Source organism: Pantherophis guttatus, chromosome 17 (assembly GCF_059756535.1).
Source record: "Pantherophis guttatus breed Tessera chromosome 17, ASM5975653v1, whole genome shotgun sequence".
NCBI classification, from domain to species: Eukaryota; Metazoa; Chordata; class Lepidosauria; order Squamata; family Colubridae; genus Pantherophis; species Pantherophis guttatus.
The window spans coordinates 5,537,262-5,556,578 of NC_142079.1; the positions used below are offsets into that span (position 1 = coordinate 5,537,262).

General features: G+C 43.0%; 1 protein-coding gene across 6 annotated transcripts in view; it reads right to left on the reverse strand.

Moving 5' to 3' along the window:
* The window catches only part of TBX5 (T-box transcription factor 5), a 75,801-nt gene that overhangs the window by 14,872 nt on the left and 41,612 nt on the right, over positions 1–19,317 (reverse strand). For all 6 annotated transcript variants that reach the window (XM_087880189.1, XM_087880188.1, XM_087880192.1 and 3 more), the window contains exons 3-5: positions 9,588–9,682; positions 8,227–8,346; positions 6,213–6,360 (exon numbers count right to left, since the gene is read on the reverse strand). In XM_087880189.1, coding sequence (XP_087736315.1) covers positions 6,213–6,360; positions 8,227–8,346; positions 9,588–9,682 — 363 coding nt within the window. The remainder of the gene's footprint in view (positions 1–6,212; positions 6,361–8,226; positions 8,347–9,587; positions 9,683–19,317) is intronic.

Genomic DNA, 19,317 nt, shown 5'->3' on the forward strand with positions numbered 1-19,317 from the left:
AGCAGAAGACCCTAGACCATTTCTGTCCAGTCTCTTCTTAAAAACCTCCAGTGATGGAGCAACCACAACTTCTGGTGGCAAGCTGTTCCACTGGTTAATTGTTCTCGTTGTTAGGAAGTTTCTCGTGCATTCCAGGTTGCTTCTCTCCTTGATTAGTTTCCATCCATTGCTTCTTGTCCTGCTCTCTGGTGCTTTGGAGAATAAGTTGATTCCCCTCTTCTTTGTGGCAGCCCCTCAAATACTGGAGTACTGCTATTATGTCCCCCTCCTAGTCCTTCTCTTCATCAGACTAGACATACCCAAATCCTGCAACCGTTCTTCGTCTCTTTTAGTCTCCAGACCTTTAATCATCTTAGTTGCTGTTCTCTGCACTTTTTCCAAAGTCTCAACATTTTTTTTTTTGTATTTACAGCTCAACTCATCCTGGATCACTAACTAGGGCAGAGACCTGGTCCAGCAATTTTTTAATTTTGGCAAACGTGTGGGTTTAACAAAAGAAGGACATGACCACAATGTCCCAATATTTGAGGGGCGGCCACCAATCGGAGGGGGTCAATTTATTTCCAACGCACCTGAAGGCGAGACAAGGATGGAAACTAATCAAGGAGAGAAGCAGCCTAGAACAGTTGACCAAAACAGAACAACAGAGTTGGAAGGGACCTTGGAGGTCTTCTAGTCCAACCTCCTGCTCAAGAAACCCTATAGCATTCCATACAAATGGCTATCTAATCTCTTCTCTGGTGATGAAGCACCCACAACTTCTGAAGGCAAGTCATTCTGATGAATGTTCTAACTGTCAGGAAATTTCTCCTTGGTTCTAAGTTGCTTCTCTCCATGATTAGTTTCCATCCATTGCTTCTTGTCCTGCCCTCAGCTGCTTTGGAGAATAACTTGACTCCCTCTTCTTTGGGGAAGCCCCTGAGATATTGGAACACTGCTATCATGTCTCCCTTGGTCCTTCTTTCCATTAAACTAAAAGTTAAGGTTCCCTTCGCACCTATGTGCTAGTCGTTCCCGACTCTAGGGGGCGGTGCTCATCTCCGTTTCAAAGCCGAAGAGCCAGCGCTGTCCAAAGACGTCTCCGTGGTCACGTGGCCAGCATGACTCAACGCCAAAGGCGCACGGAACGCTGTTCCCTTCCCACCAAAGGTGGTCCCTATTTTTCTACTTGCATTGTTTACGGGCTTTCGAACTGCTAGGTTGGCAGAAGCTGGGACAAGTCACGGGAGCTCACCCCGTTACGCGGCACCAGGGATTCGAACCGCCGAACTGCCGACCTTTCGATCGACAAGCTCAGCGTCTTAGCCACTGAGCCACCTGCAACTGTTCTTCATATGTTTTAGCCTCTGGCACCCTAATCATCTTCGTTGCTCTTCTCTGCGCTCTTTCTAGAGTCTCAACCTCTTTTATTTATATCGTGGCGACCAAAACTGGATGCCATATTCCAACTCATCAGAATATTGCAGATAAGGATAATTGCTTGGAGAAGGGATTAAAAAAAAAAAAAAAAACACCCATCCCACACACCAAAATTAAGCCAGTGACAGTAACAGAGTTGGTAGGGAGCTTGGAGGTCATCTAGTCGAACCCCTTGCTCACCCAGGAGACTTGTACTAGGGATTTGAACCGCCGAACTGCCAACCTTTCGGATTCCCAAGCTCAGTGTCTTAGCCACTGAACCAGCCCCACACACACCCTCCCCCATCGGTCTTCTATGCTGGCTGTCTTTGCTTCGATGATATCTTGAGTTGTTTTGCCTGCTAGGGAGAATGTTCAAAATGTGGAAGAGATTTGGTGGCTAAAAAAAAAAAAAACCCAAACAAATTAAAAAAAAAAACCTGAAAAACTCCATGGAGGTTTTTTTTTTTTTTTTTTTCTTTAACCCTGGTGGATTTAAAAACCAACGAGACATGTTTCAAATGAAGTCCTGCTCTTTTTCTTTTCTTTTTCTTTTTTCTTTTTTTTTTTTTGGAGAGCTCCTTTTCTTCTGATTTATGATCGCCAGGAGTGGAGCCAGCCGTAAGGATTAATTCAAACGGGTAACTTGGGCTGGGCTCGACTCCATTCCGGGTTCCCAGATCGTTTAACACATTGTACTGATTTGGTTTTACAAGGCCTGGCCGCCTTCCTTTTCATCTCCCCCCCTTGCTCCCCACTCCACGCGTCCATGAGTGCCACTTGGAGAGGCAAGCGTTCAATTAGAGTCAACTGTTGACAGATTGTGGCAGCCGCCCGACACCCCTTAACTGCTCTCGCTTCCATCAATTTAAGCCCAACCTGATTCGTGGTTAAGCACTCCGTTGGCTGAGCTTCAACGCGCAAGCTTCAAGTTAATCAAGGCATCGATGCAACGAAGCTCTCGCCGGATAATTTGGGTCGTGAATGCTTGATGTTTTTGGATTGCAGGTTCTTCTTCTTCTTCTTCTTCCTCCTCCTCTTCTTCCTCCTTCTTCTTCATCTTCCTCTTCTTCTTCCTTCTTCTTCATCTTCACCTTCCTCTTCCTCCTTCTTCCTTCTTCCGCCTTCTTCTTCCTTCCTCCTCCTCCTGTTCTTCCTCCTTCTTCTTCATCTTCCTCTTCTTTCTTCTTCATCTTCATCTTCACCTTCCTCTTCCTCCTTCCTTTTTCCGCCTTCTTCTTCCTTCCTCCTCCTCCTCTTCCTCCTTCTTCTTCATCTTCCTCCTCTTCTTCTTCCTTCTTCATCTTCACCTTCCTCTTCCTCCTTCTTCCTTCTTCTGCCTTCTTCTTCTTCCTTCCTCCTCCTCCTCTTCTTTCTCCTTCTTCATCTTCCTCTTCTTCTTCCTCCTCCTTCTTCTTCCTCCTCTTCTTCTTCCTTCTTCATCTTCACCTTCCTCTTCCTCCTTCTTCCTTCTTCCGCCTTCTTCTTCTTCCTTCCTCCTCCTTCTCTTCTTTCTCCTCCTCCTTCTTCCTCCTCCTCTTCTTCTTCCTTCTTCTTCATCTTCATCTTCCTCTTCTTCCTTCTTCTTCTTTCTTCTTCTTCTTCTTCTTTTTAATTTTGAAAGGCACACAAATCCTTCAAGACTTTAAAGGTGGGGTTAGCCGTTTGGAAGCTAAAACAGAGGGTGAACAATTTGCGGGAACTGGGTATGTCTTGTCTCACAAAGAGAAGGATGAAGAGTGACGTGATAGCTATCTGCCCAAACTTGAGGGCTTCCACAAAGAAGAGGGGGACAACCTAACTCCAAAGCACCAGAAGGCAAGACAAAGAAGCAATGCATGGAAACTAACCAAGGAGAGAAGCAACCTGGAACTAAGGAGAAATTTCCTGACAGTGTGGACAATTAATCAGTGGAACTGCCTGCCTTCCAGAGTGGTAGCTGCTCCATCACTGGAGGCTTTTAAGAAGAGATTGAACAGCTGTTGACTTGGAATCGTCGTAGTCTCTTGCTTAAGCAGGGAAGTTGGACTAGAAGACCTCTAAGGTCCCTTCTAATTCTGTTATGCTCTATTCTATTTGGACAACACACTGAGATCTCTCTCTCTCTCTCTTTCTCTTTTGGAAAGCAACAGGATAGATGAATCAGATTAAAGTATCCAAGCAAGGTACTTTATCATTCGAAGGAGGAAAGGAATTAAGAATATCAATTCCAGAAAGGCTTATATTTGCTGAATGAGACCACCTGCTGTTCTCAAGACTTAAACAGGGTCAGGCTTGGTTAGAATTTGGCAGAGCATCCCAGCACTGGAGATGGAGTGGGAATTTAAAAAAAAAAAAAATGCAGAAGAAGCCAATGGCAAACCATTAGCCAAGAAAACTAATAAATGTTTCCACCTAATCACTGGCATTGGATTTGGAAAAGATTTATTTTATTGCAGCAGATTTTACCAAAGATGCATAGCGCTGCAGTTAATATGAAGCAGGAACGGATGGTGGGTGGAACCAAAAAGAAAAGGAAAGGATAGGAAAGGAAAGGAAAAGAAAAGAAAAGAAAAGAAAAGAAAAGAAAAGAAAAGAAAAGAAAAGAAAAGAAAAGAAAGAAAGATAGATAGATAGGAAAGAAGAAAGAAAGAAAGAAAGAAAGAAAGAAAGAAAGAAAGAAAGAAAGATAGATAGATAGGAAAGAAGAAAGAAAGAAAGAAAGAAAGAAAGAAAGAAAGAAAGAAAGATAGATAGATAGATAGATAGATAGATAGATAGATAGGAAGGAAGGAAGGAAGGAAGGAAGGAAGGAAGGAAGGAAGAAAGAAAGAAAGAAAGAAAGAAAGAAAGAAAGAAAGAAAGAAAGAAAGAAAGAAAGAAAGAAAGAAAGAACGAACCAGTTTGGTCTAGTAGTTAAAGCGCCATTTAGAAACCAGGAGTCGGTGAGTTCTAGTCTTGCTTTAGGCAGGAAAGCTGGCTGGGAGATTTTGGACTCATCACCAGGAGACCATGAGTTCTAGTCCCGCCTTAGGCAGGAAAGCTGGCTGGGTGACTTTGGACCAATCACCAGGAGATGGTGAGTTCTAGTCCTGTGTTAGCCATGAAAACTGGGTGGGTGACTTTGGACCAGTCTCTTTCTCTCTCTGCCCAACTCATTCACATTGTTGTTTTGGGCAAAATAAGAGGAGGAGGAAGTATTGGGCATGTTCACTGCTTTTGGTTACTTATAAAAATAATAATACAAAATTTTATAAAAATATGGGCCGAGTTGGTAGATTTTTTTTTATTTAGGTTTTTTAAGTCAAAATGGCAATTATGTACTATCTGTATTTATATATTATATTATACAATTTAAGCAGTGCATCGTATTATTTGAATCGAGTGGTATTTATACAATACCAACGCTCTAATATTTATATAACCGAAACCTTTAAAAAAGAAGTAGTTTATATCAATATTAACTCTGATTTCCAAAATGTCAACGTTTTTTTTTTCTTTTCCCTTTTGTTAATATTGTTATTTACCTTAATACTTTACGTGGCTTCAATACGGTGATATTTATACAGTGTTAAAGTTCTTAAGACTCTTTGGACTGGGTAACTTAATAAAGAAGAAATGAAGACATGTTCTGTCAGTATCAATTGCACTTTAGCTCATCACTGTTGCAAGTTTAACATTATTTGACTTTTTCATAGGTCAATGCTGACAAGCATCAGATCATTTAAATGTTGCATCCAAAAGTAAATGTGAAGGTTTAGGATATTTTCATACCTAAAGCAAAACTGGACATTAAGAGTCTCCTATTTTGACCTCTTTGTCTCCATCTCTGACCATGTGGTTCCACCTTCTGCCTAACAGTTGAGTCAGCCCCACAAGATATATGTAGGAAAAGAGCAAGCAGAGCTGGGGGTGGAGTCAAATGTGCCATTAGCTTGGAGTTTTTGCATTGCTATAAGCGATCCATGTTTGACCTCTCCTGGATTCCATTGATTCTTATCTGGCACCAGTTTAGTGCTGAACTTCAGTTGACCAGATTCTGATGTATAAGGTAAAGGTAAAGGTTCCCCTCGCACATATGTGCTAGTCGTTCCCGATTCTAGGGGGGGTGCTCATCTCCGTTTCAAAGCCGAAGAGCCAGCGCTGTTTGAAGACATCTCCATGGTCATGTGGCTGGCAGGACTCAACGCCAAAGGCGCACAGAATGCTGTTCCCTTCCCACCAAAGATGGTCCCTATTTTTCTACTTGCATTTTTTACCTGCTTTCGAATTGCTAGGTTGGCAGAAGCTGGGACAAGTCATGGGAGCTCACCCCATTACGCGGTGCTAGGGATTCGAACCGCTGAACTGCCGACCTTTCGATGGACAAGCTCAGCATCTTAGCCACTGAGCCTCGCGTCCCTTTTCTGGTGTGTAAACTTGAATAAATTTTCTATGCTGCAACCTTCCGAATGGTCCTGAGAATATATTGGTTGGATATATCTTGGCCCCATATAAGAAATGGTGATTTTCATGCTTGAATTAAGGTCCACACGAAGACATTCAGATTGGGATTATTCATTAGGGCACCTAAAACACTCTACACCACGCATCTCCAAACTTGGCAACTTTTAAGACTTGTGGACTTCAGCTCCCAGAATTCCCTATGTTGGCTGAGGAATTCTGGGAGTTGAAGTCCACAAGTCTTAAAATTGCCAAGTTTGGAGAGCCCTGCTCTACCCCGATGTGATGCTCATAGCCATCAGCAATTATGTCCTCTACTACAGCTACAACTTCAAGAGGTAGGGATCTGACCAAACTCTAATGCCAGTCTGGAACAGCTAAATCATACTTACATGGCCAAATGGGTCGAGATGATTATTGGTCAACTTGAGTTTTTGGAAGGAAACCAGCTGTCTCATCCAATGGGCCCCGGTAGCCGGTGAGTCTGGATGGACATACAATCTTCCAGGCATGGACGGTTCAGCCTTCCCAGTTACTGACCTGTCAAAAGCAACACAATATTTTGGAGTTTGTACTTCCCTTATTTCCTCTTTGTTTAGCCCTTAACCTGTTGGGAAATCAGAGAAAGCCAGAGCAGCAAAGGATGAGGGAGATGAAAAGATTAACTAAAGAATACTTATCTGAAGGACACAATAACAGAGTTGGGAGAGACCATGGAGGTCTTCCAGTCCAACCCCCTGCTTAAGCAGGAGACCCTCTATTATCCCAGAAAAAATGGTTGTCCAATCTCTTCTTCAAAACCTCCTGTGTTGCAGCACCCACAACTTCTGGAGGCAATTCGATCTGCTGATTAATTGTTCTGGAAGGAAGTTTCTCCTTAGATCTAGATGTCATCACTCCTTGATTAGTTACCCTCCATTGTTTCTTGCCTTGCTTCCAGGTGGCTTTGGAAGTTTGGAGAATAGGTTGACCGTCTTTTCTTGGTGGCAGCCACTCAAATATTGGAACACAATTTCAAACAAAAAAGGTAAGATCTACTCCCGCCCTTCTATCCTTCCGCAAGAGCCTGAAGACCAGATACTGCCAATTGGTCTAAAGGTAATGGTAATGGTTCCCCTCGCACATCTGTGCTAGGTGTTCCCGACTCTAGGGGGCAGTGCTCATCTCTGTTTCAAAGCCGAAGAGCCAGCGCTGTCCAAAGACGTCTCCGTGGTCATGTGGCCGGCAGGACTCAATGCCAAAGGTGCACAGAACGCTGTTCCCTTCCCACCAAAGGTGGTCCCTATTTTTCTACTTGCATTTTTTAACGTGCTTTCGAACTGCTAGGTTGGTAGAAGCTGGGACAAGTCACGGGAGCTCACCCTGTTACGCGGCACTAGGGATTCGAACTGCTGAACTGCCAACCTTTCAATCAACAAGCTCAGCGTCTTAAGCCTCTGAGCCACCACATCCAATTGGCCTGGTGACCAAATTTAGGAGGTCCCTGCTGGAGATGGTTGCTGGATTGATGGTAGACTTTACCTCTCACTGTCTGGTCTCCACCCATCCATCTGTTTTGGTTATCATATTGAAGTATTATCTATGGAGATTCTCAAGTCATCCAGGTCATGGATGCATCCAAGAAGCTTCTTCAGCTCCAATGATGATGGTCATTGACCAGCTGTCTGCAAGGAGTATAAATCCTTCTCTTCCCCACCATCCAGTCCAGAGCTGAAGAAGCTTCTTGGATGAGAAGCGCAACGTCTTCAAAGAAAAACCAGAAAGTCCAGTTGCCTCTTGAAAAAAACACCTTTGGGACATATTGAAGCATCTGAATTTTGGTCACGTGTCTCTGGGAGATACTGTAATGGCCATAAGTGTGAAAAATGGTCATAAGTCACTTTTTTCAGTGCAGTTGGAACTTTGAACGGTCACTAAATGGAGTAGTCAAGGACTAGCAGTGGACTAGATCTGATATCATTTCCCTTTGGTTACTACAGTGGTGGGTTTCAAAATTTTTTACTACCGGTTCTGTGGGTGTGGCTTGGTGGGCGTGGCAGGGGAAGGATACTGCAAAATCCCCATTTCCTCCCCACTCCAGGGGAAGGTTACTGCAAAATCTCCATTTCCTCCGGATCAGCTGGGACTCGGGAGGCAGAGAATAGATGGGGGCGGGGCCAGTCAGAATTTTTACTACCGGTTCTCTGAACTACTGAAAATTTCCGCTACCGGTTCTCCAGAACTGGTCAGAACCTGCTGAAACCCACCTCTGGTTACTATTTTTTAGAAGATATTTGATTCCGATGGGTTGCACGAAATGAAATATCTTGCAATCAGCAAAGGGTCTCCGTTTTCCTTTTGTCCGATAACAGGAGTGCAACGGATGTTTTTGGATTGGATCTGTGATCCCACCTCTAAATAACATACCATTTGTTATCTGCAAATTTGTATCGATGGTCATCGGAGGGTACAATGTCCATTAGAAGAATGTACTTCGTTTTGGGGTTCAGTCCGGTGACTTTCACTTTGTAGCTAGGGAACATTCGTCTGAAAGCAAGCAAAGGACAGGAAAGGAAAGTCATGCTAATAAAAAAAAAAACAAATGTAATAGTAACTGTAGAGTTGGAAGGGACCTTGGAGGTCATCTAGTCCAACCCCCTGCTTACGCAGGAGACCTGGAACAGAGACCATATCGTCACATTAAACAGTAAGATTGGGACAGGTCTGTACACGAACCATTAGGAACCATTAGCAACCGAAGTGTGAAATGGGAGGCGATTGGAATCGTAAAAGAGATTTGGAACCAAAACTGGGGGCAATCTTCCAAGGGTTTATCCCAACCCTGACTGTGTTTTCCTCTTCCTCTCCTGCATATTTATGAGAATTAGGGAGGGGCTTGTCTGAGACGCTTCCTTAGATTACATTTCTGTTCTGGACTCAGGTTTCTGTTATCTGACAGTTGCCAAGCTCTTCCTCTTGTTCCTCAAGGTATTCCCACAGCCCATTACGGAAAAGGAAGAATAAATTTATGACAATTTAGGGGAGGAGAGGGGAAGGGGAGGGGAGAAGGGAAGAAAAAAGAGAAGAGAAGGGAGGGAAGGAAGAAGGGAAGGGAGGGGAGGGGAAGAGAAGGGAAGGGAAGGGAAGGGAAGGGAAGGGAAGGGAAGGGAAGGGAAGGGAAGGGAAGGGAAGAAAAAAGAGAACGGAAGGGAAGGGAAGAAAAAAGAGGAGGGAAGGGAAGGGAAGGGAAGGGAAGAAGGGAAGGGGAGGGGAGGGGAGGGAAGGGAAGGGAAGAAGGGAAGAGAAGGGAAGGGAAGGGAAGGGAAGAGAAGAGAAGAGAAGAGAAGAGAAGAGAAGAGAAGAGAAGAGAAGAGAAGAGAAGAGAAGAGAAGAGAAGAGAAGAGAAGAGAAGAGAAGAGAAGAGAGTATAATGTGAGGGGGTAAAATTTGAGTACATAAACACATTTCTATATATTATATATATGCTTGTGTACAAATATCCATTGCCTCCACTTATGTAGTGGAAGTGTTAAGTAAGTAAGTAAGTAAGTAAGTAAGTAAGTAAGTAAGTAAGGAAGGAAGGAAGGAAGGAAGGAAGGAAGGAAGGAAGGAATTTTTTCTTTAAAAATTGCATCTTTAAAATGCATCTGGTTCACTCTCATCCCAGATGAACTGCTTAAAACATAACTTATTTCATTAAACGATATAATCGCTCGCTCTTTCTGTGGTAGACAACTACGGCCTTTTCTGGATTTCTCCTCCCTCCCCTTTGTCTCTCTGGATCTTACCTTCCAGCTTTGGTTATTATCATTTCGGTTCCCACGTCGTGAAATTTGAGCCATAGCTCTCGTTCATGTAAAAATACTTTGATTCCTTCCATTCCCTGGGAAGGAAAAGAACAAAAATATCATTTCTCCGTCTCTCTCTCTCTCTCTCTCTCCCTCCCTCTCTTTCTTTCTCTCTCTCCTTCTTTCTCTCTCTCTCCCCCCTCCCTCCCTCCCTCTCTCTGTCTGTCTCATTCTCATTCTCTATCTCTCTCCTTCTCTTTCTCCTGCTCTCTCTCTGTCTCTCTCATTCTTTCTCTTTCTCCTTTTCTCTCTCTTCTTCCCTCCCTCCCTCCCCCTCTCTCTCATTCTTTTTCTCTCTCCTTCTCTCCTTCTCTCTCTCTCTGTCTCATTCTCATTCTTTATTCTCATTCTCTATTTCTCTCTCCTTCTTTCTCACGCGCTCTCTCTCTCTCTTTCTTTCTCTTTTTCCTTCTCTTTCTCACTCCTTCTCTTTCTCTCTCTTTCTCTCTCCTTTCTCCCTCCCTCCCTGCCTCTCTCTGTCTGTCTGTCTCTCTCATTCTTTCTCCTTCTCTCTCTCTCTCTTCTTCCCTCCCTCCCTCCCTCCCTCTCTGTCTCTCTCTATATATCTATCTCTCTCTATATATATATATATCTATCATCTATCATCTCTCGCTCCCCTTCCCTCCCCCGTGAATATGTTTCTATGCTAAACACACACACACACAAACTATATAACTTATATTATATATAAAGTAATATATACTGCTCAAAAAAATAAAGGGAACCCAAGCAGAAAACATCCGAGATCTGAATGAATGAAATAGCCTTATTAAATACTTTGTTCTTTACATACAGTAGTTTATACACTGCTCAAACACCTAAAGGGAACACAAAACTACTGTATGTAACAAACAAAGTATTTCATAAGCCTATTTCATTCATTCATTCAGATCTCGGATGTCTTCTGCTTGGGTTCCCTTTATTTTTTTGACCAGTGTATTTTGTTTACCGAGATGAGCAGCTACAAACAAACAAATCTACATAAAACCAGATGTACTTACAACTACAAAGATACCCAAGTTGTTGTTTCACCCAGGACCCCTCTACTCCAAGAAGGAAAAAAAACACCCAAGGGGGGGGGAGAAAGAAAGCAACGTGCTTTTACAACGCACACAACTTCTGTTTTCCTTCCCAAACACCCACTTTCTTTCTTCGGTGGCTGCCTGTGGGCCCTCGCGCGCAAATTCCCACGGGTCTCCCAAACACACGTGCGTTAGGGGGGCCTTTCCTTAGCTACATGTGAAGCCCCCCCCCTTCTCGCCCTCCTTTCAAAGTCAAACTTAAAATTTTGAGTTGGCAAAGGCGTATCTCTGGCATGCGTCCTTTCACATTAACCCTCCCCCACACAGACCCATCGGTGGAGCCCTCGTGGGCGTTCCACTCTCAGGGCTTAATCCGAGTGGGAGACCGCGTTACGTGTGAATGGGTCTGTGGAAGGGGAACCAGAGTATTTATTTATTTATTATTTATTTATTAAATTTCTATACCGCCCTTCTCCCGAAGGACTCAGGGCGGCGAACAGCACACAAGATAAAACACATCAATACAAAAATTTAAAATAAAGTCAAAACCGAATTAAATAATTTGGCTGAATTTAAAACACCCCATAATTTAAAAACAAATTAAAATTTAAAATTTGCATTTCAAAAGGGGAGAAGCTGGAGCTTTCGCTGTCTTTGGCCTTATCCCTTGGCAAGCCAAAGAGAGAGTTTGGGCTTTATCTCCCCCAAAATGGGGAGGGCGTTTAGGGGAGGGGGGCCCCCCCAACAACGCCCTGCATTTTCAGAGAGTTTGCTCGCGCCCGCGGCCGTGAGAGCCGCTCGGAACTTTCTGATACCAGCAAGCGCTGATAAGCCCCAAAGCATCAAAATAGAAGGAGCTATAATAGGACGAGCTGGAGATTTCCTGAATATTTCTTTTTCCGGGGGGTGGGGTGGGGGGGAGTGAGGGGTGGGGAAGGGGAAGAGTCTGCAGACAAAAGAAGCAAAGTGGCTTGTGAATCCGGAGCAGCGGGACGAAAAAGGCCAGGCGTTGATTCAGATTTGGAAGCTGGGACAAACTCAGACCACGAACGAGGATCTGGCGGCCTTCCCCATTTCTTTCTTTCTTTCTTTCTTTCTTTCTTTCTTTCTTTCTTTCTTTCTTTCTTTCTTTCTTTCTTTCTCTCTCTCTCTCTCTCTCTCTCTCTCTCTCTCTCTCTCTCTCTTTCTTTCTTTCTTTCTTTCTTTCTTTCTTTCTTTCTTTCTTTCTAATTTATTTTATTTATTTTTATTAGTTCGATTTATATGCCGCCCTTCTCCGGAGACTCAGGGCGGCTTACAATGCGTTAAGCAATAGCCTTCATACTTTTGTATATACCTGCTTAGTAGGGCTTTCGGGCCCTCCCAAGTAGTGTTCTTTTTTTATATATACAAAGTCAGCTTATTGCCCCCACAATCCGGGTCCTCATTTTACCTACCTCGGAAGGATGGAAGGCTGAGTCAACCTTGAGCCTGGTGAGATTTGAACTCGCAGTAATTGCAGGCAGCTGGCAGCTAAGTACTACTTTAACAGCACTTAGTCCACTGCGCCACCAAGGATTCTTTCTTTCTTTCTTTCTTTCTTTCTTTCTTTCTTTCTTTCTTTCTTTCTTTCTTTCTCTTTCTTTCTTCTTTCTTCTTTCTTTTTCTTTCCTTTCTTTCTTTCTTTCTTTTTCTTTCCTTTCTTTCTTTTTCTTTCTCTCTCTCTGTCTCTCCTTTCCTTCCTTCCTTCCTTCCTTCATTTATTTATTCATGTTTGTCAAACATGTACATGTTTGTACATGTACATGTACATGGGAAACATGTACAAGATAACAGATATAAGTATAAACATGAATATGAACACAGGAAATGGATACGGATAAATGGGGACAGTAGGACAGGGACGGAAGGCACGCTGGTGCGCTTATGCACAGCCCCCTTACAGACAGACCTCTTGGGAATGGGGTGAGGTCAACAGTAGACAGTCTAAGGTTAAAGTTTTGGGGAAGAAACCACAGAGTCAGGTAGTGCATTCCAGGCATTGACCACTCTGTTGCTGAAGTCGTATTTTCTGCAATCGAGTTTGGAGCGGTTTACCTTGAGTTTGTATCTATTGCGTGCCCGTGTATTATAGAGGTTGAAGTTGAAGTAGTCATTGACAGGTAAGACGTTGGAGCAGATAATTTTGTGTACTACGCTTAGGTCAGACCATAGGCAGGGTAGTTCTAGGTTGTCCAAGGCCAAAATTTCAAGCCTGGTGGCATAAGGGATTCTATTGTGAGCAGAGGAGTGGAGGACTCTTCTCGTGAAATACCTCTGGACTTGCTCAATTGTATTAATGTCCGATATGCAGTGCGGGTTCCAGGCAGACGAGCTGTATTCGAGAATTGGTCTAGCAAAGGTTTTGTATGCTTTAGTTTGCAGTACAATGAGGAGCCTTTGTTCTAAGATCCGGTGAGATATCTAGGTTCCAGGCTGAGCCCCTATGTCGCCACTCTGGCTCCAGCCTGGCAGTGGGGGAAAGAGATGCCAAAGCTTGCTGCTGACCAGGTTTCACAATTCGAACCTGGGTAGTTCTGAGTTCTAATTCTCCCCCCCCCCCCCCGGTCAATGAAGCCCAACCTTCAGCCAGCCGCTGGAATGAAGGCAATGGCAAACCAACTTTTGAAAACTTGCAGGGATTATTAGTCCAGGGAGCTGCCAAGGGGTCGAGGATGACTGAAGGCACAGAAAGTAAATACAGATAGTCCTCGACTTACAACACTTCGCTTAGTGACCGTTTGAAATTACCACGGCATTGAAAACAGCGACTTATGACCATTTTTCACACTTAACGACCATTGCAGTATTCCCAAGGAGATGCAAATTTACCCAGTTACCCAGTCCAAAGAGTCTCAAGAACTTTTAACACTGTATAAATATCACCGTATTGAAGCCACGTAAATTATTAAGATGAATAACAATATTAACAAAAGGGAAAAGAAAAGAAAATCCATTGACATTTTGGAAATCACCGTTAATGTTGATATAAGCTACTCCTTTATCATTAAAGGTTTCGCTTATATAAATACTAGAGCATTAATACTGTATAAATACCACTCTATTCAAATAATACGATTTACTGCTTATATTGTGTAATATAATACATAAACACAGAGAGTGTGTCATTGCCATCTTAACAGACAAAATCCTACCAACTCGGCCCATATTTTTATACAATTTTGTATTATTATTTTTTTAATACATAACTCAAGGCACTGAACATGCCCAATACTACTTCCTCCTTTTATTTTCCACGCAACAGAGAGAGAGAGAGAGAGAGAGAGAGAGAGAGAGAGAGAGAGAGAGAGAGAGAGAGACTGTTCAAAGTCACCCAGCCAGCTTTCATTCTTTTTTTTTTTATTGAAAAAGTTTTTCAAATACAAATTTTTCCCCCTTTTCCCCCCTTTTTCCACCCCCCCTCCTCCCTAACCCCCCCCTCGCTCTCCCCTCTCCCTGTGGCTTCTTCAGGGTACAACCCAAATTCATAACAGATTATATAATACTTTACCATCCCCTTGCTCCATCCCCCATATGCTGACCCTTTCTTTCTAGTAATATTATTATATCCCCCTTATACTATACATTTCGAAAAAACATTCTACTATAACATTATATAATAACTCCTAATTTAGCATAGTAATATTATTATATCCCCCAATTTAACAATTTCTACTCATGATCTACTCTTTTACTCCTCCCCCATACATATATCTCTTAAATCAAATCTTTTTTTGTATATTAATATAACATTTCAAAGCAACCTTCCACTATAAAACTATATAATAAATCCTAATTTAACATTTATTCAACTCATAGTCTGCCCATTTCCTCCACCCCCATAGATATATCTCTTAACTCAAATTTTTTACATATATTCATATCTAAACATAATATCCCTTTTCTTCAACTAAACAATCAATAAGCTAACCTATCTCCACCCACATTCCTACAGAACTACCATACATAATAATTCTTGATCTGTTTATTCTTCTGCCCACACCACTAAGAAGTATTCCCATTCTTAAAGTGGGACTAGAACTCCCAATCTCCTGGTTTATTGGCTCAAAGTCATCCAGCTGGCTTTCATGACTAAGGTGGGATTTGAACTCGTGGTTTCCCAGTTTCTAGTTTGGCGCCTTAACCACCAGACCAAACTGCCTCTATTTGGGCCACTGAAGCTTTTTCTTCCTCTGTCATCCTTCCCTTCTAGGCAGGTTTTGTCAAAAGCGATTCAGCACCAGTGAACGCCAAAATTGCAACTGGTGTCACATCTAAGGTTAACATCAATAGCCAATATTAAAAGGCTGTTTTTCTTAAGAAAGGCAGGAAACCCACACCACCTTAAAAAGAAGAAGGTAGGGCATTTCTACAAATAGGAAGCTGCTTTAGCTTGAATGCAATTTGACCTTGGAGAAGAGGTTGAATGACCAGAAAGGAAAAACTCAGGACAACAGTGGCAAAATTGGAATTTGCCCATCAGGCTTTCTTAAAAGGAAGGAAGGAAGGAAGGAAGGAAGGAAGGAAGGAAGGAAGGAAGGAAGGAAGGAAGGGAGGGAGGGAGGGAAAGAGAGAGAGAGAGAAAGAGAGAAAGAAAGAAAGAAAGAAAGAAAGAAAGAAGAAAGAAAGAAAGAAAGAAAGAAAGAAAGAAGAAAGAAAGAAAGAAAGAAAGAAAGAAAGAAAGAAAGAAAGAAAGAAAGAAAGAGAAATCTCCCTCTTGCAAAGAGTTCACAATTTGGCTTTCTCATTCTCATTCTCTAAACATACAAACATGTGAATGATTTTTTAAATGTTATCTAATTCTGGGTTTTATTTAATTGACCAAACTAAGTAATAATTTTAATTAGCAATTTTATGATGTTTGTGTGTCTATATTTTTCTTGACTGTACACCGCCTTGAGTCCTACGGGAGAAAGGCGGTATAGAAATATAATAAATAAATAAATAAATAAATAAATAAATAAATAAATAAATAAATAAATAAATTCTCATCTTAATGACGAATCAATGGAATCAGGCAGCATATACATTTAATATACCTTCACCATTATCATGTATAGACAAAACAAACCAGCTTCTAAGAAGGAAAAACAGATTTAATCATCCTCCTCTCCCTCCCTCTTTCTCTCTCTCCCTCTCTCTCCCACTTTCTCTCTCCCTTTCTCTTTCTCTCTCTCTCCCTCCCTCTCTCTTTCCCTCCCTCTCTCCCACTCCCTCTCTCTCCCTCTCTCCGTCCCTCTCCCTCTCTCTCTCTTTCTCCCCCTCCCTATCCCTTCCCCATAATTGGTAGGCAAGGAGAGAGATTAGAAAGCAAGCCTTCATCCTTAATCACCAATGAACAGATGTCGGGACTTTGGGAAGAAAAATAAAAAAATAAAAACAGCTCCAAGAGGAAAATCCCGCAGGAAGCTTGCTTGCCTGCCTACATGCAAGCTAGAAATTTACATGTGAACAATGGGTGCGGAGGGGCTTCTCTTGTGCCTACAGGCTGACTTTGGCCCTTCCTTCTGCAAGGACAGACAGAAAGACAGACAGCAGGGAGCGAGAAAGAGGTGGACCCATGAGAGGCCCTGCCTGGAAGATGCCTCCCCCCCCCCCAAGGGAGAGACACAGGAGATGAAAGAAAACGAAATAAAAACCAGCAAAAGAGATCAGATCTAACTTCTACTTTACAGGCAAAAGCTCGCCTGAATTTAAAACAAAGCAAGCTGCCTTTTGCTGTCAGTGGAAGGGCGAAAGGGCCCTTTGCCTGAATGAGAATTCAGACGTTGTTATGCCATCCAGAAAGGGAGGGAGGGAGGGAGGGAGGGAGGGAAGGAAGGAAGGAAGGGGAAGTGGAAAGGGAAGGGGAGGGGAGGAGAGGAGAGGAGGAAGGAAAGGGAAGGGGAGGAAAGGGAAGGGAAGGAAGGGAGGAAGGAAGGGAAGGGGAAAAGAGAGGGGAGGGGAGAAGAGGAGAGGAGGAAGGAAAGGCAAAGGGAAGGGAAAAGAGGGAAGGGAAGGGAGGAAGGAAGTGGAAAAGGGAGGGGAGGGGAGGAGGAAGGAAAGGGAAGGGAAAAGAGGAAAGGGAAAGGGAAGGAAGGAAGGGAGGGAGGGGAAGTGGAAAAGGGAGGGGAGGAGGAAGGAAAGGGAAGGGAAAAGAGGAAAGGGAAAGGGAAGAAAGGAAGGAAGGAAAAGTGGAAAAGAGAGGGGAGGGGAGAAGAGGAGAGGAGAGGAGGAAGGAAAGGGAAAGGGAAGGGAAAAGAGGGAAGGGAAGGGAAGAGAAGGAAGGAAGGGGAAGTGGAAAAGAGAGGGAAGGAAAAGAGGGAGGGAAGGAAGGGGAAAAAAGGAAAGGGAAAGGGGAGGGAAGAGAAGGAACGAACGAACGAACGAAAGAAGGAAGGGCAGAGGGTCGATTTAGCAGGGATCCTGGAACCGCGGTTTGTTCCAGGGCTGGGAAAGACTAAGGCGTTCGTTTTGGTTTAGATCCGCGGAGAGGTGGGGTCGGGTGGGGGGGGGGATCCCAACTTGTATTTTTCTGGAACAACCAAACTACAATTGGACTCTCGCTGCTGCTTCCTCCGGGATTCATTTCGGCCGTGGAGGATGGGGTGGGTGGGTGGGGGGAAAGGCGGAGAGAGAGAGAGAGAGAGAGAGAAGGAGAAAGAGAAGGAGAGAGACAGACAAAAAGAGAGAGGCAGGGAGGGAGAGAGAGAGGAGAGAGAATGAGAGAGAGAAAGAGAAGGGGTGAGAAAGAGAAGGAAAAAGAGAAAGAATGAGAGAGAGAGAGCGTGAGAAAGAGAAGGAGAGAGAAATAGAGAATGAGAATAGAGAATGAGAATGAGACAGAGAGAGAGAGAAAGAGAAGGAGAGAGAAAAAGAATGAGAGAGGGGGGGAGGGAGGTAGGGAAGAAGAGCGAGAAAAGGAGAAAGAGAAAGAATGAGAGAGACAGACACAGACACAGACAGAGAGGGAGGGAGGGAGAGAGAGAGGAGAGAGAATGAGAAAGAGAAGGAGTGAGAAAGAAAAGGAGAAAGAGAAAGGATGAGAGAGACACAGAGAGAGAGAGAGAGAAAACCTTCGGAATAAAAACACACCCCCCCCCCAAAAAAAAACCACACCATCGATTCGGGGGTCCCTCGCTCAGGTTGCGCGGAGACTTCACCTCCCTCTCCCACTCACTCACTCACTCACTCACCACCTCGGGAGGGGAGCAAGGACAGAAAGCTTGCCCGGAGCCCCCCAAGTGGGACCTCTTTATATTTTTTTAACCCAGATGGAGGAGAACTTTCCCCGCGACCGACCGAGCGTCCCCCGGGTGTGGAGCGGGCGGCTCGATCCATCCATCAAGCCAGCTTTCTTTGTTTAGACGTTCGGATTTCAAAACAGAGGTTGCCGGGGGGGGGGGCAGGGAGAGAGAGAGAGAGCGGTTAGGAGACCTGGATCCTCCTCATCCCCTCCCCGGGACATCCTCCCCCCACTCCTGGGCTTAATCATCGTATCTATCTCTTCCCACTTATGACTATAACCCTGTTGCTTGTATCTTTCAATTTATACTGTTTTCTTTGTTTTCTGGTACGATTTTTTTTTTAAAATTTGATTTATATGCCGCCCTTCTCCGGAGACTCAGGGCGGCTTACAATGTGCTCAGCAATAGCCTTCATCCTTTTGTATATTTTATACAAAGTCAGCTTATTGCCCCCACAAACTGGGTCCTCATTTCACCTACCTTAGAAAGGATGGAAGGCTGAGTCAACCTTCAGCCTGGCGAGATTCGAACCCTGCAGTAATTGCAGGCAGCTGGTCTTAATAACCAGCTTAATAACTTGATAGCTTATTAGTAACCTTGACTATCACTAAGTGTTGTATCTTTTTATTCTCGATGGATGTATTTTATTCTCCTTATGTACACTGAGAGCATAGAAATCAAAGAAAAATTCCTTGTGTGTCCAATCACACTTGGTCAATAAAGCTATTCTATTCTATTCTATTCTATTCTATTCTATTCTATTCTATTCTATTCTATTCTATTCTATTCTAGTCTAGTCTAGTCTAGTCTAGTCTAGTCTAGTCTAGTCTAGTCTACTCTAGTCTACTCTACTCTACATTCTGTTTTATTCTATTTGAATATTTATTCTATTCTATTCTATTCTACTCTACTCTTCATTCTGTTTTATTCTATTTGAATATTTATTCTATTCTATTCTGTTCTGTTCTGTTCTATTCTATTCTATTCTACTCTACTCTACTCTTCATTCTGTTTTATTCTATTTGAATATTTATTCTATTCTATTCTATTCTATTCTACTCTACATTCTGTTTTATTCTATTTGAATATTTATTCTATTCTATTCTATTCTATTCTATTCTATTCTATATCATCTATCACCTATCTATCTCTAAATATCTCTCTATGTTTATTATTTATTACTATTTTTATTGATTATTAGTTGTCATTATAAACAACTAATTCCCACAACACTGTCAAATAATTTACTAAGACTGTATTACTGTTCTTCTTCTCTTCCTCACTAGTATTTATCTCTTCCCATTTATGACTATAACCCTGTTGCTTGTATCTTTACAACTTATATTGTTTTTATCGTTGCCTAGTATGATTTGATTGCTTATTAGTATCCTATGACTCTCACTC